The following is a 17,817-nucleotide window of genomic DNA, read 5'->3' as shown; positions in this document are numbered from 1 at the left end:
CCTGGCATTTTAGTTGCCTCTTACAACACGCATGGTTTATGGAGGAAGAATTCTGTTCCACTTCCCCATGGACATAAGAGAAAATAAACAAGAACAAGAACTAGAAAGAAAATAGAAGAAAACCCAGAGGGGTATGTATATATATGCTTGTACATGTATGTGTAGTGTGACCTAAGTGTAAGTAGAAGTAGCAAGACATACCTGAAATCTTGCATGTTCATGAGACAGAAAAAGGACACCAGCAATCCTACCATCATGTAAAACAATTACAGGCTTTCGTTTTACACTCACTTGGCAGGATGGCAGTACCTCCCTGGGGGGTTGCTGTCTACCAACCCACTACCTAGGGTCCTTAGAAATATTAGCAAAAATAAAATATTTCCACTACTTGGAAGCCAATTTCATGCTGCTTCTGGTCCTGGAAAAAACTAAAATGTCTCCATTCTATTATGATACCAAGAAACAGCCAATAAAAACAATCGTAGAAAACACCTCAAAGCTGCCGTTTTAATCCCTTAACTGTCCAAAAGAATATCTATGTTTTCTCACCCAGCGCTCCAAATGTTTTGAAAAAAAAATAAATCTTTTATTTTTTAATTAAAGAGGGCAATTTTCTGTGTGTAATAAGACGAAAAAACAAAAATTAGGGTCAGTACTTACCAAGATATAAGGCCACAAAGTTGGTGCTGGATGTCACCTGACGGCACCATGGAGTTCTGCCACTTGCAGAAGTGTTGCTGATATACCTTTTTTCCTTTTTTCTTTTTTTTAATTTATATAATTTTTACTTTTTATTATTTTTTTTATTAACACACTGGCTGATTCCCACCAAGGCAGGGTGGCCCGAAAAAGAAAAACTTTCACCATCATTCACTCTATCACTGTCTTGCCAGAAGAGTGCTTTACACTACAGTTTTTAAACTGCAACATTAACACCCCTCCTTCAGAGTGCAGGCACTGTACTTCCCATCTCCAGGACTCAAGTCCGGCCTGCCGGTTTCCCTGAACCCCTTCATAAATGTTACTTTGCTCACACTCCAACAGCACGTCAAGTATTAAAAACCACTTGTCTCCATTCACTCCTATCAAACACGTTCACGCATGCCTGCTGGAAGTCCAAGCCCATCGCACACAAAACCTCCTTTACCCCCTCCCTCCAACCTTTTCTAGGCCGACCCCTACCACGCCTTCCTTCCACTACAGACTGATACACCCTTGAAGTCATTCTGTTTCGCTCCATTCTCTCTACATGTCCGAACCACCTCAACAACCCTTCCTCAGCCCTCTGGACAACAGTTCTGGCAATCCTGTGCCTCCTCCTAACTTCCAAACTACGAATTCTCTGCATTATATTCACACCACATATTGCTCTCAGACATGACATCTCCACTGCCTCCAGCCTTCTCCTCGCTGCTACATTCATCACCCATGCTTCACACCCATATAAGAGCGTTGGTAAAGCTATACTCTCATACATTCCCCTCTTTGCCTCCAAGGACAAAGTTCTTTGTCTCCACAGATTCCTAAGTGCACCACTCACCCTTTTCTCCTCATCAATTCTATGATTCGCCTCATCTTTCACAGATCCATCTGCTGACACGTCCACTCCCAAATATCTGAATACATTCACCTTCTTCATACTCTCTCCCTCCAATCTGATATCCAATCTTTCATAACCTAATCTTTTTGTTATCCTCATAAGCTTACTCTTTCCTGTATTCACTTTTAATTTTCTTCTTTTGCATACCCTACCAAATTCATCCACCAACCTCTGCAACTTCTCTTCAGAATCTCCCACTCCAAAACTATATCCCCACCTGCTTTTAACATTTCTATCTTTATCCCATCAATCCCGGCTGCCTTACCCCCTTTCATTTTGCCTACTGGATCACGAACTTCCCCCACACTCACAACTGGCTCTTCCTCACTCCTTTTTTTTTTTTTATTATCACACTGGCCGATTCCCACCAAGGCAGGGTGGCCCGAAAAAGAAAAACTTTCACCATCATTCACTCCATCACTGTCTTGCCAGAAGGGTGCTTTACACTACAGTTTTTAAACTGCAACATTAACACCTCTCCTTCAGAGTGCAGGCACTGTACTTCCCATCTCCAGGACTCAAGTCCGGCCTGCCGGTTTCCCTGAATCCCTTCATAAATGTTACTTTGCTCACACTCCAACAGCACGTCAAGTATTAAAAACCATTTGTCTCCATTCACTCCTATCAAACACGCTCACGCATGCCTGCTGGAAGTCCAAGCCCCTCGCACACAAAACCTCCTTTACCCCCTCCCTCCAACCCTTCCTAGGCCGACCCCTACCCCGCCTTCCTTCCACTACAGACTGATACACTCTTGAAGTCATTCTGTTTCGCTCCATTCTCTCTACATGTCCGAACCACCTCAACAACCCTTCCTCAGCCCTCTGGACAACAGTTTTGGTAATCCCGCACCTCCTCCTAACTTCCAAACTACGAATTCTCTGCATTATATTCACACCACACATTGCCCTCAGACATGACATCTCCACTGCCTCCAGCCTTCTCCTCGCTGCAACATTCATCACCCACGCTTCACACCCATATAAGAGCGTTGGTAAAACTATACTCTCATACATTCCCCTCTTTGCCTCCAAGGACAAAGTTCTTTGTCTCCACAGACTCCTAAGTGCACCACTCACTCTTTTTCCCTCATCAATTCTATGATTCACCTCATCTTTCATAGACCCATCCGCTGACACGTCCACTCCCAAATATCTGAATACATTCACCTCCTCCATACTCTCTCCCTCCAATCTGATATTCAATCTTTCATCACCTAATCTTTTTGTTATCCTCATAACCTTACTCTTTCCTGTATTCACCTTTAATTTTCTTCTTTTGCACACCCTACCAAATTCATCCACCAATCTCTGCAGCTTCTCTTCAGAATCTCCCAAGAGCACAGTGTCATCAGCAAAGAGCAGCTGTGACAACTCCCACTTTGTGTGTGATTCTTTATCTTTTAACTCCACGCCTCTTGCCAAGACCCTCGCATTTACTTCTCTTACAACCCCATCTATAAATATATTAAACAACCACGGTGACATCACACATCCTTGTCTAAGGCCTACTTTTACGGGGAAAAAATTTCCCTCTTTCCTACATACTCTAACTTGAGCCTCACTATCCTCGTAAAAACTCTTCACTGCTTTCAGTAACCTACCTCCTACACCATACACTTGCAACATCTGCCACATTGCCCCCCTATCCACCCTGTCATACGCCTTTTCCAAATCCATAAATGCCACAAAGACCTCTTTAGCCTTATCTAAATACTGTTCACTTATATGTTTCACTGTAAACACCTGGTCCACACACCCCCTACCTTTCCTAAAGCCTCCTTGTTCATCTGCTATCCTATTCTCCGTCTTACTCTTAATTCTTTCAATTATAACTCTACCATACACTTTACCAGGTACACTCAACAGACTTATCCCCCTATAATTTTTGCACTCTCTTTTATCCCCTTTGCCTTTATACAAAGGAACTATGCATGCTCTCTGCCAATCCCTAGGTACCTTACCCTCTTCCATACATTTATTAAATAATTGCACCAACCACTCCAAAACTATATCCCCACCTGCTTTTAACATTTCTATCTTTATCCCATCAATCCCGGCTGCCTTACCCCCTTTCATTTTACCTACTGCCTCACGAACTTCCCCCACACTCACAACTGGCTCTTCCTCACTCCTACAAGATGTTATTCCTCCTTGCCCTATACACGAAATCACAGCTTCCCTATCTTCATCAACATTTAACAATTCCTCAAAATATTCCCTCCATCTTCCCAATACCTCTAACTCTCCATTTAATAACTCTCCTCTCCTATTTTTAACTGACAAATCCATTTGTTCTCTAGGCTTTCTTAACTTGTTAATCTCACTCCAAAACTTTTTCTTATTTTCAACAAAATTTGTTGATAACATCTCACCCACTCTCTCATTTGCTCTCTTTTTACATTGCTTCACCACTCTCTTAACCTCTCTCTTTTTCTCCATATACTCTTCCCTCCTTGCATCACTTCTACTTTGTAAAAACTTCTCATATGCTAACTTTTTCTCCCTTACTACTCTCTTTACATCATCATTCCACCAATCGCTCCTCTTCCCTCCTGCACCCACTTTCCTGTAACCACAAACTTCTGCTGAACACTCTAACACTACATTTTTAAACCTACCCCATACCTCTTCGACCCCATTGCCTATGCTCTCATTAGCCCATCTATCCTCCAATAGCTGTTTATATCTTACCCTAACTGCCTCCTCTTTTAGTTTATAAACCTTCACCTCTCTCTTCCCTGATGCTTCTATTCTCCTTGTATCCCATCTACCTTTTACTCTCAGTGTAGCTACAACTAGAAAGTGATCTGATATATCTGTGGCCCCTCTATAAACATGTACATCCTGAAGTCTACTCAACAGTCTTTTATTTACCAATACATAATCCAACAAACTACTGTCATTTCGCCCTACATCATATCGTGTATACTTATTTATCCTCTTTTTCTTAAAATATGTATTACCTATAACTAAACCCCTTTCTATACAAAGTTCAATCAAAGGGCTCCCATTATCATTTACACCTGGCACCCCAAACTTACCTACCACACCCTCTCTAAAAGTTTCTCCTACTTTAGCATTCAGGTCCCCTACCACAATTACTCTCTCACTTGGTTCAAAGGCTCCTATACATTCACTTAACATCTCCCAAAATCTCTCTCTCTCCTCTGCATTCCTCTCTTCTCCAGGTGCATACACGCTTATTATGACCCACTTCTCGCATCCAACCTTTACTTTAATCCACATAATTCTTGAATTTACACATTCATATTCTCTTTTCTCCTTCCATAACTGATCATTTAACATTACTGCTACCCCTTCCTTTGCTCTAACTCTCTCAGATACTCCAGATTTAATCCCATTTATTTCCCCCCACTGAAACTCTCCTACCCCCTTCAGCTTTGTTTCGCTTAGAGCCAGGACATCCAACTTCTTTTCATTCATAACATCAGCAATCATCTGTTTCTTGTCATCCGCACTACATCCACGCACATTTAAGCATCCCAGTTTTATAAAGTTTTTCTTCTTCTCTTTTTTAGTAAATGTATACAGGAGAAGGGGTTACTAGCCCATTGCTCCCGGCATTTTAGTCGCCTCATACGACACGCATGGCTTACGGAGGAAAGATTCTTTTCCACTTCCCCATGGACAATAGAAGAAATAAAAAAGAACAAGAGCTATTTAGAAAAAGGAGAAAAACCTAGATGTATGTATATATATATATGCATGTGCGTGTCTGTGAAGTGTGACCAAAGTGTAAGTAGGAGTAGCAAGATATCCCTGTTATCTAGCGTGTTTATGAGACAGAAAAAGAAACCAGCAATCCTACCATCATGCAAAACAGTTACAGGTTTTTGTTTCACAGTCATCTGGCAGGACGGTAGTACTTCCCTGGGTGGTTGCTGTCTACCTGCCCTATACACGAAATCACAGCTTCCCTATCTTCGTCAACATTTAACAATTCCTCAAAATATTCCCTCCATCTTCCCAATACCTCTAACTTTCCATTTTTAACTCTCTTCTCCTATTTTTAACTGACAAATCCATTTGTTCTCTAGGCTTCCTTAACTTGTTAATCTCACTCCAAAACTTTTCTTATTTTCAACAAAATTTGTTGATAACATCTCACCCACTCTCTCATTTGCTCTCTTTTTACATTGCTTCACCACTCTCTTAACCTCTCTCTTTTTCTCCATATACTCTTCCCTCCTTGCATCACTTCTACTTTGTAAAAACTTCTCATATGCTAACTTTTTCTCCCTTACTACTCTCTTTACATCATCATTCCACCAATCGCTCCTCTTCCCTCCCGCACCCACTTTCCTGTAATGACAAACTTCTGCTGAACACTCTAACACTACATTTTTAAACCTACCCCATACCTCTTCGACCCGATTGCCTATGCTTTCATTTGCCCATCTATCCTCCAATAGCTGTTTATATCTTACCCTAACTGCCTCCTCTTTTAGTTTATAAACCTTCACCTCTCTCTTCCCTGATGCTTCTATTCTCCTTGTATCCCATCTACCTTTTACTCTAAGTGTAGCTACAACTAAAAAGTGATCTGATATATCTGTGGCCCCTCCATAAACATGTACATCCTGAAGTCTACTCAACAGTCTTTTATCTACCAATACATAATCCAACAAACTACTGTCATTTTGCCCTACATCATATCTTGTATACTTATTTATCCTCTTTTTCTTAAAATATGTATTACCTATAACTAAACCCCTTTCTATACAAAGTTCAATCAAAGGGCTCCCATTATCATTTACGCCTGGCACCCCAAACTTACCTACCACACCCTCTCTAAAAGTTTCTCCTACTTTAGCATTCATGTCCCCTACCACAATTACTCTCTCACTTGGTTCAAAGGTTCCTATACATTCACTTAACATCTCCCAAAATCTCTCTCTCTCCTCTACATTCCTCTCTTCTCCAGGTGCATATACGCTTATTATGACCCACTTTTCGCATCCAACCTTTACTTTAACCCTTTGACTGTCGCAACCCCCAATCCTGAGGTGTCTCCTGGTGTCGCAAAATTTAAAAAAAAAAAAAATTGTTTTTTCTTATGAAATGATAAGAGAATCTTTTCCCGATTGTAATGACACCAAAAAAACGAAATTTGATGGAAAACTGACGGAATTATGCTCTTGCGAAGTTAGCGACCTCAGCGATATTTACAAATCGGCGATTTCGCGCACTTTGAGCCCTATTTTCGGCTAATTCTGTTGTTCCAGTCGACCAAGCTCATAGCTATTTCTTTAGAACTCCATTTTTTCTATCAATTGAGTACAAGAAACTGCCCATTTACTGATTTCAACTACCCAATAATGTGGTCAGAAATTGGCAATTTGTCCAATTTCACGAAAATTAAAAAATATAACAATTTCAAAATAAGGTCCAGAATGAACAATGCAGACATTCCTTGCTCTAAAATAACATTTTCTTTGTTCATCAGTCATGTCTCCAGGCCCCTCTGATATTACTCTTGCTTTCTATTCTGAATTTTTATTCAAACAAAAAATAGAAGACTTACTATTATGCAGACTACTGCAATACTGTAATAATTGTATAAATAACATCAACCCATTCATGACTGCATATTAGAATGGCTAGTTGGACATTTATTGGACAATGACATCATTTGTTTACTTTTGAACATTGGCAAAAATCAAACATTTCCCCTACTTTGAGCTCCATTTCCAGGTTCTTTTTATAGTAAAATCAATCAAAATCATCTCAATTTCTATAATATGTTTTCCATTCTATCAAATGGACCAAGAAAACGAGAATACAACCATAAATACTATATGAAAATAGACCACAAAGTCGGCATTTTAATTAAAAAAAACGGTCGGAGTTTTTTTTTTTCTCATAATGCACTGTGTGCTCCAGGATTTTTTTTATATGGTGCACACTGACCACACAGACCCATTCTCTCACATGTTGGCCTACCAGCTTTCTCCTGCTTGATCTGAAGCTGCTAGAATTTATGAGTATATACACGTCAAACACGGTACCTCGTAAAACGTATATATACGGCCGCGACAGTCAAAGGGTTAATCCACATAATTCTTGAATTTACACATTCATATTCTCTTTTCTCCTTCCATAACTGATCCTTCAACATTACTGCTACCCCTTCCTTAGCTCTAACTCTCTCAGATACTCCAGATTTAATCCCATTTATTTCCCCCCACCGAAACTCGCCTACCCCCTTCAGCTTTGTTTCACTTAGGGCCAGGACATCCAACTTCTTTTCATTCATAACATCAGCAATCATCCGTTTCTTGTCATCCGCACTATATCCACGCACATTCAAGCATCCCAGTTTTATAAAGTTTTTCTTCTCTTCTTCTTTTACATACCCTACCAAATTCATCCACCAACCTCTGTAACTTCTCTTCAGAATCTCCCAAGAGCACAGTGTCATCAGCAAAGAGAAACTGTGACAACTCCCACTTTATGTGTGATTCTTTATCTTTTAACTCCACGCCTCTTGCCAAGACCCTCGCATTTACTTTTACAACCCCATCTATATATATATTAAAACAACCACGGTGACATCACACATCCTTGTCTAAGGCCTATTTTACTGGGAAATAATCTCCCTCTTTCCTACATACTCAACTTGAGCCTCACTATCCTCGTAAAAACTCTTCACTGCTTTCAGTAACCTACCTCCTACACCATACACCTGCAACATCTGCCACATTACCCCCCTATCCACCCTGTCATACACCTTTTCCAAATCCATGAATGCCACAAAAACCTCTTTAGCCTTCTCTAAATACTGTTCACTTTTATGTTTCTGATATACACAATTTGTAGTAGTTCTTGTGATTTCATTGATTTCAATGTTTGTTCTGACACTAATATTAGGTACTGAAATAGTACTCAAATAGTCACAAACAAACTGAGAGGTGAACATTTTCACCTGCTTTGGTCACATACTATTGTCTAGAAATTATACAAAGTATTTATAGGTCCCAGCAATGTTTTAGACATGCTGGAGTATATATGAAACTCCTTGAAGCACAGTGTAAGAAGAGTGTCACTCCACTGCTGTCAGTGAAGCGGTGGAGTGACAGTTGATGATCATGCACTGTCTTTTATTTATTTGTTTTCACTGTTACACATAAACATGTCTGTTTATCTGTTTGTCTGCCTGTCTGCTTGTCTATCTGTGTCTGTCCATCTAGCCCTGTCTCTGTTTATCTCTGTTTCTGCTTATGTGTCCTTCTGTCTGTCTTCCTGTCACTCTGCTTGTCTCTCTTTCTGTCTCAGAGAGAGAAAGAGCCGCTCATGAACCGACAGGTATTACACATGATGCAGAGACATCACGTCTGATTCCTGAATGAGTGAAAATGTGTATTACTTGCCTGTCATGCTTATTATGCCTTATATCTATGAGCACAGTATAATACTTTGTCTGGATTTGTTTTGGGTTATCCTAGGTAATTTTCACTGTGAATAATAACTGTACTTATGTGTACCTGTGAGACAGAAATAAATAGAACAAAATGGTAAGATTCATCCTGGACCTGGGTCCAAGAGAACATGTAGGCCAGGATGAATTACAACAACTGGATATGCTGAATGTTGAAGACAGAGTAAAACAACTGAAGTTAAATCAGGTTTATAAAATTGCTCACAGTGTCCAGAATATCTAGCTGCCAATTCTGTCAAGGTTGGGAACCACAGCAATCATTGTACTAGGTGGAGAGAGCACAACTTTGTAGTATGCACAGTCAGTGACCAGGCTTCAAACACCTTTAATTGTACAGCAATAAATTCAAATTCAAATTCAAATTCAAAGTTTATTCTCTATAAAGATTACAATGTTAAATTTACAGAATTTGGTTGTTGTGTGGTTTACATGTAGTTAAATAATGATTACAGAGTGTACCACTAGAACGCCTAGCATGGCTAGGCATTTCGGGCAGACTTAGTTTAATTCTTTATTTTAAAATATTACAAATTATGAGGTAAGTTGGTATTATGGCTAAGTGACTAAATATTAGTCTGTGAGTTTAGCAATGTGAATGCTTTTGTTTTGGCACAGTACATAGTTTCAGTATTGGAGTATCATAGGATTCATTATTTTAAGATTGAGATTAATATTTCTGTTTATGGTCAAATGGGTGAGTGAGTGTAAGTGTGAACCACCAGGTGGTATTCGTGTAGTTAGTTGACGGGGTGTATCAGGGAGATAAGATGTTTTCTAATGGTAGTTTTGAAGGTGATGAATGTGTCTGCAGTTCTAGGAATGGAACAGATTGCCTGCACATGTTAAAGCCAGTCATAGCATGAGCCAGTTCAAGAAGAGAGCCAAAAGGTACCTAATGAATGTAGCGACAGAAAGGGAGGAGAAAGATTTTTTATTTTCTTTAGCTAACACGCATGTAAATGTAAATAACTTTTTTTTTACCTTATTCCTAGAATACATCCTTTATAGTATAAAAATAAGATATTATCTCTTTCATAGTATAATAATAAGGTATTAAAAGGACCCCAATGTAAATAAGTCACTTTGTCTGGCTTTTTTGGGTTATCCTAGGTTCTCTATACACATACTGCTATGTATCATAATCTATGTAACTGTATTTGTGTATACCTGAATAAAATTACTTCCAGAGACAGAGATAGACAGACAGACAGATAGAAACAGAGATGGATACAGCCAAAGTCAATCCGCCAGCCACCCACCCACTGGCCCAGCAGCCAGCCAGCCAGCCACTCGGCCTGCCGAACGTGTATTACATACGTTCCAGAATTGTTTCTTTTTACTTAGGGCATAGATTATAGGACATTCTGGCAGGATGACACTACCAGTGGTATCAAAATTAAAAGGATGTTGCACATGGTTTATTATCGAGGTTTTTGATATTTTCTCGACCACTTATGGCCACATTAATCTCAAAGCCACTAAACTCAGGGCCAACATCATTATCCTCTTAAAAGGGGAGTGTTAATACAACATGACATCAGTGAATCCCTTGTATTTGCCACACTATTTGCTCTAGCTGGTGCTCAATTGAACTGGTGCTCCCACAAGGTACAAAGTGGTCCCAGATTTATTTAATACTGCACACACTGAGTGTTAACCCTTTGACTGTTTTCGACGTATAAATACGTCTTACGAGCCAATGTTTCTGACGTATATATACTCAATAATTCTAGCGGCTTCAAATCAAGTGGGAGAAAGCTGGTAGGCCCACATGTGAGAGAATGGGTCTGTGTGGTCAGTGTGCACCACATAAAAAAAATCCTGCAGCACACATTGCGTAATGAGAAAAAAAAAACTCTGATCGTTTTTTTGGAATAAAACGCCGACTTTGAGGTGTATTTTCGTATAGTATTTATCGTCGTATTCGCATTTTCATGGTCTTAGGTGATAAAATGGAAAACATATTACAGAAATAGAGATGATTTTCATTACTTTTACGATGAAAACGACCTTGAAACTGAGCTCAAAGTAGCGGAAATGTTCGATTTTTACCAATGTTCAAGAGTAAATAAATCACACCACACGTCCAATACACGTCAACTGGGGAGTCTAATATTCTTTCACTAGTGCACTGATATTATTTATACCATTTTTACAATAATGCAGTCGTCTGCATAACAGTAAATTTTGTATTTTTTTGTATGAATAAAAAATCAAAATAGAAAGCAATAGTAATATAAGAGGGGCCTAGAGATGTGACTAATGAACAGAGCATATGTTATTTTAGTGCCACGAATGTCTACCTTGTTTATTCTGGACCCTATTTTGAAATTGGCATCTTTTTTATTTTGCGTGAAATTGGCCAAATTGCCAATTTCTGACCACCATATTGGGTAGTCCAAATTAGTAAATGGGAGGTTTCTTGTACTCAGCTGATAGATAAAATGGAGTTCTAAAGAAATAGCTATGAGTTTGGTCAACTGGAACAATTGAATTGGCTGAAAATAGGGCTCAAAGTCGGCGAAATCGCCGATACGCATATGTCGCCGAGACCGCTAACTTCGCGGGAGCATAATTCCACGAGTTTTCGACCAAATTTCGAACTTTTGGTGTCATTACCATCGGGAAAAGATTCTCTATCATTTCATAAGAAAAAATAATTTTTTTTTTTTCAAAAATTGAGCGACATAGAATGACAGTTTCAGAGAGGGGCCTGAAACAGTCAAAGGGTTAAGACCCATTCTATACTGACCAGAATCTCAGGCCAATCGTGCCAAATTTGGAGGCAGGAAAAATAAAACAATCTACATTTGGAGCACTAGAGGTAAGAACGTAGACCCATGTTTGGATAGTGAAGGGGTTAAACCAAACACAAGGTCAGAGTTTTGTTTTCCCAACAAGCACCAAATGAGGCAGGATTTTATTAATATTAAGCACACTCACTACATATACCCATTCTCTCACATCTAAGCCAAAATTTGCCACTCACAGCTTGTTTGAGTGAGTTGAACCTATGACGCAACTCTATATGATGGACCTCGACATCAATGACTTACATAACAAGACAAAGATCAAGATAGCCAGGAAGATGACGGGGTGGGTATTGAGAACTTTCAAAACAAGGGAAATAATGCCAATGGTGACACTCTTCAAATCACTAGTGCTCCCTCATTTAGAATATTGCTCAGTGCTGACAGCCCTGTTCAAAGCAGGTGAAATACCAGAAATGGAACAAATACAGAAATCGTTTACGGCTCACATTGAACCAGTAAAGCCCCTAAATTACTAGGAATGCCTTCAAATCTTGAACATGTACTCACTGGAACAGAGGAGAGAGAGAGATACATCATAATATATACCCGGAAAGTACTCGAGGGCCTGATCCCACATCTGCACACTGCCATAATAACATTCTGGAGTAAGAGATATGGGAGGAAGTGTAGAATAAACCCAATGAGGAGCAGGGGTGCAGCGGGGACAATAAGGAAACACTGTATCAACATCTGGAGTCCTAGACTATTCAACATCTCACCAGAAGATATCAGAAACACAGCTGGAACAAGTGTAGAAGCCTTCAAGAGGAAACTGGACAAGTACCTTCACCAGGTGCCAGATCAACCAGGCTGTGATGGATATGTGGGGCAGTGGGCCTCCAACAGCAACAGCCGGGTTGACCAGGCATGCACCAGACGAGCCTGGCCCATGGCTGAGCTCCGAAAGTAGCTAAACTCTCGAAACTCTTCAAAGGCACAAGGTAGAGGTAGTTCTACATGACAAATAGTCAAAGGGTTAAGTGGCTCTTTGAAGCTAAACATAGAGATAATATCTGAACTAAAAATCGGGCCTTAGCATCATAATCTTGCCATTAATGTATATTCCCATCAATTTGACCCAGACATGACAAAAATATTACATACCTCTGTAGTATTTGGTGCAATGTGGAGAGGATATCCTTGCAATAAATATGGTAGACTCTTCATGAGCAATGCACTTCCATGAGGTTCCGTGATGGGGTCATACTTTTTGTCTTTAATTGCCATACGTATGATTGCCAATATGAGGATAAAGTACAGTGGCATAAGAAATTCCTGAAAATAAAAAAAAAAGTAAGTAAAATTAGTACAGTACAGCAACATTTTCACACAAAAAGGTAGACCCATAAGAGTCACATGTAAATTAACATTGTACAGTAGACCCTGCTTGATGACCTAGAGACTGGTCTAATTCCTACTTTTTTACTTTTCATTTTTGATAAATGTTTACCAACAAAATATGAGCTACCACACATACATCATATGATCATATACAAAAAGAAATGAATTTGCTCTACAGCAACCGCCCAGAAAGGTACATGTACTACTGTCCTGCCAAATGAGTGTGTAATGGAAACCTGTAATTGTTTTACACAATGGTATGATTGCTGGTGGCTTTTTTTTCTGTCTCATAAGCATGCAAGATAACAGACATCTTGCTACTTCTACTTGCACTTTTCCTAATAAACTATTTACATCAAAATACATTTTTAGTAAACTTTTACACCAGCTAGCCTACCTAGGAGATCTGTCAAGTGTATCAGAAGTTGATGTTAGTGACACAAACTATAAATAAACTTTAAAACATTACATCTTCAACACTGAAAAATAATTATCAACATGAAAACCTGTGTGCACTGTAACAATGGTTCCAAGTGAGGTATTAGTAGAGTAGAATGTTTTATCTCCAGGAATGGAGCCATGGTCCATTTTTTTTTTTTTCAACAAGTCGGCCATCTCCCACCGAGGCAGGGTGACCCAAAAAAGAAAGAAAATCCGCAAAAAGAAAATACTTTCATCAATATTCAACACTTTCACCTCACTCACACATAATCACTGTTTTTGCAGAGGTGCTCAGAATACAACAGTTTGGAAGCATATACGTATAAAGATACACAACATATCCCTCCAAACTGCTAATATCCCAAAACCCCTCCTTTAGAATGCAGGCATTGTACTTCCCAATTCCAGGACTCAAGTCCGGCTATATAAAAATAACTGGTTTCCCTGAATCCCTTCACTAAATATTACCCTGCTCACACTCCAACAGATCGTCAGGTCCCAAATACCAATTGTCTCCATTCACTCCTATCTAACACGCTCATGCATGCCTGCTGGAAGTCCAAGCCCCTCGCCCACAAAACCTCCCTTACCCCTTCCTTCCAATCTTTTCGAGGACGGCCCCTACCCCGCCTTCCTTCTACAGATTTAAATGCTATCCATGCCATTCTACTTTGATCCATTCTCTCTAAATGATCAAACCACCTCAACAACCCTTCTTCAGCCCTCTGACTAATACTTTTATTAACTCCACACCTTCTCCTAATTTCCACACTCCGAATTTTCTGCATAATATTTACACCACACATTGCCCTTAGACAGGACATCTCCACTGCCTCCAACCGCCTCCTCGCTGCTGCATTCACAACCCAAGCTTCACACCCATATAAGAGAGTTGGTACTACTATACTTTCATACATTCCCTTCTTTGCCTCCATAGATAACGTTTTTTGACTCCACATATACCTCAACGCACCACTCACCTTTTTTCCCTCATCAATTCTATGATTAACCTCATCCCTCATAAATCCATCTGCTGACACGTCAACTCCCAAGTATCTGAAAACATTCACTTCTTCCATACTCCTCCTCCCCAATTTGATATCCAATTTTTCCTTATCTAAATCATTTGATACTCTCATCACCTTACTCTTTTCTTTGTTCACTTTCAACTTTCTACCTTTACACACACTCCCAAGCTCATCCACTAACCTTTGCAATTTTTCTTTAGAATCTCCCATAAGCACAGTATCATCAGCAAAAAGTAACTGTGTCAATTCCCATTTTGTATTTGATTCCCCATAATTTAATCCCACCCCTCTCCCAAACACCCTAGCATTTACTTCTTTTACAACCCCATCTATAAATATATTAAACAACCATGGTGACATTACACATCCCTGTCTAAGACCTACTTTTACTGGGAAGTAGTCTCCCTCTCTTCTACACACCCTAACCTGAGCCTTGCTATCCTCATAAAAACTCTTTACAGCATTTAGTAACTTACCACCATATACTTGCAGCATCTGCCACATTGCTCCCCTATCTATTCTATCATATGCCTTTTCTAAATCCATAAATGCAATAAAAACTTCCCTACCTTTATCTAAATACTGTTCATATATATGCTTCAATGTAAACACTTGATCTACACATTCACTACTCACTCTAAAACCTCCTTGCTCATCCACAATCCTACATTCTGTCTTACCTCTAATTCTTTCAATTATGACCCTACCGTAAACTTTTCCTGGTATACTCAGTAAACTTATTCATCTATAATTTTTACAATCTCTTTTGTCCCCCTGTCCCTTTATATAAAGGGACTATACATGCTCTCCGCCAATCTCTAGGTACCTTCCCCTCTTTCATACATTTATTAAACAAAAGTACCAACTACTCCAACACTATATCCCCCCCTGCTTTTAACATTTCTGTCATGATCCCATCAGTTCCAGCTGTTTTACCCCCTTTCATTCTATGTAATGCCTCACGTACCTCCCCCACACTTACATTCTGCTCTTCTTCACTCCTAAATGATGGTATACCTCCCTGGCCAGTGCATGAGATTACCGCCTCCCTTTCTTCCTCAACATTTAAAAGTTCCTCAAAATATTCTCGCCATCTACCTAGTACCTCCATCTTCCCATCTACTAACTCCCCTACTCTGTTTTTAACTGACAAATCCATACTTTCCCTAGGCTTTCTTAACTTGTTTAACTCACTCCAAAATTTTTTCTTATTTTCATTAAAATTTCTTGACAGTGCCTCTTCCACTCTATCATCTGCTCCTTTTGCACTCTCTCACCACTCTCTTCACCTTTCTTTTACTCTCCATATGTATTCTGCTCTTCTTATGACACTTCTGCTTTGTAAAAACCTCTCATAAGCTAACTTTTTCTCTTTTATCACACCCTTTACTTCATTATTCCATCAATCACTCCTCTTTCCTCCTCCTGCCCCCACCCTCCTATAACCACAAACTTCTGCCCCACATTCTAATACTGCATTTTTAAAACTATTCCAACCCTCTTCAACCCCCCCACTACTCATCTTTGCACTAGCCCACCTTTCTGCCAACAGTCGCTTATATCTCACCCGAACTTCCTCCTCCCTTAGTTTATACACTTTCACTTCCCTCCTACTTGTTGTTGCCACCTTCCTCTTTTCCTATCTACCTCTTACTCTAACTGTAGCTACAACTAAATAATGATCTGATATATCAGTTTCCCCTCTAAAAAATGTACATCCAGAAGCCTACCCATCAACCTTTTATCCACCAATACATAATCTAACAAACTACTTTCATTACATGCTACGTCATACCTTGTATATTTATCCTCTTTTTCATAAAATATGTATTACTTATTATCAAATCTCTTTCTACACATAGCTCAATTAAAGGCTTGGCATTTACATTTACCCCTGGCACCTCAAATTTACCTACTACTCCCTCCACAACATTTTTACCCACTTTAGCACTGAAATCCCCAACCACAAGTACTCTCACACTTGGTCCAAAACTCCCCACACATTCACTCAACATTTCGCAAAATCTCTCTCTCTCCTCTACATTTCTCTCTTCTCCAGGTGCATATACGCTTACTCTAACCCACTTTTCACATCCAACCTTTATTTTACTCCACATAATCCTTGAATTAATACTTTTATAGTCCCTCTTTTCCTGCCATATCTTATTCTAGGTTTTTCTCCTTTTTCTAAATAGCTCTTGTTCTTCTTTATTTCTTCTATTGTCCATGGGAAAGTGGAAAAGAATCTTTCCTTCGTAAGCCATGCATGTCGTATGAGGCGACTAAAATGCCAGGAGCAATGGGCTAGTAACCCCTTCTCCTGTAGACATTTACTAAAAAAGAGAAGAAGAAAAACTTTATAAAACTGGGATGCTTGAATGTGCGTGGATGTAGTGCGGATGACAAGAAACAGACGATTGCTGATGTTATGATGAAAAGAAGTTGGATGTCCTGGCCCTAAGCGAAACAAAGCTGAAGGGGGTAGGGGAGTTTCAGTGGGGGAAAATAAATGGGATTAAATCTGGAGTATCTGAGAGAGTTAGAGCAAAGGGGTAGCAGTAATGTTGAAGGATCAGTTATAGAAGGAAAAAAGAGAATATGAATGTGTCAATTCAAGAATTATGTGGATTAAAGTAAAGGCTGGATGCGAAAAGTAGGTCATAATAAGAGTGTATGCACCTGGAGAAGAGAGGAATGCAGAGGAGAGAGAGATTTTGGGAGATGTTAAGTGAATGTATAGGAGCCTTTGAACCAAGTGAGAGAGTAATTGTGGTAGGGGACATGAATGCTAAAGTAGGAGAAACTTTTAGAGAGGGTGTGGTAGGTAAGTTTGGGGTGCCAGGCGTAAATGATAATGGGAGCCCTTTGATTGAACTTTGTATAGAAAGGGGTTTAGTTATAGGTAATACATATTTTAAGAAAAAGAGGATAAATAAGTATACAAGATATGATGCAGGGCAAAATGACAGTAGTTTGTTGGATTATGTATTGGTAGATAAAAGACTGTTGAGTAGACTTCAGGATGTACATGTTTATAGAGGGGCCACAGATATATCAGATCACTTTCTAGTTGTAGCTACACTGAGAGTAAAGGGTAGATGGGATACAAGGAGAATAGAAGCATCAGGGAAGA

General features: G+C 39.5%; 1 protein-coding gene across 8 annotated transcripts in view; it reads right to left on the bottom strand.

Annotated features, from left to right (window-relative positions):
• The window catches only part of LOC128692060 (cholesterol transporter ABCA5), a 408,467-nt gene that overhangs the window by 364,013 nt on the left and 26,637 nt on the right, over nucleotides 1-17,817 (bottom strand). For all 8 annotated transcript variants that reach the window (XM_070079720.1, XM_070079724.1, XM_070079709.1 and 5 more), the window contains one exon: nucleotides 12,979-13,149. In XM_070079720.1, the coding sequence (XP_069935821.1) occupies nucleotides 12,979-13,149 (171 nt within the window). The remainder of the gene's footprint in view (nucleotides 1-12,978; nucleotides 13,150-17,817) is intronic.

The sequence above is a fragment of the Cherax quadricarinatus genome, chromosome 6 (assembly GCF_038502225.1).
Source record: "Cherax quadricarinatus isolate ZL_2023a chromosome 6, ASM3850222v1, whole genome shotgun sequence".
NCBI lineage: Eukaryota > Metazoa > Arthropoda > Malacostraca > Decapoda > Parastacidae > Cherax > Cherax quadricarinatus.
Note: the sequence above shows the minus strand (reverse complement) of the source record. Positions and strands in the feature narration are given on the sequence as shown.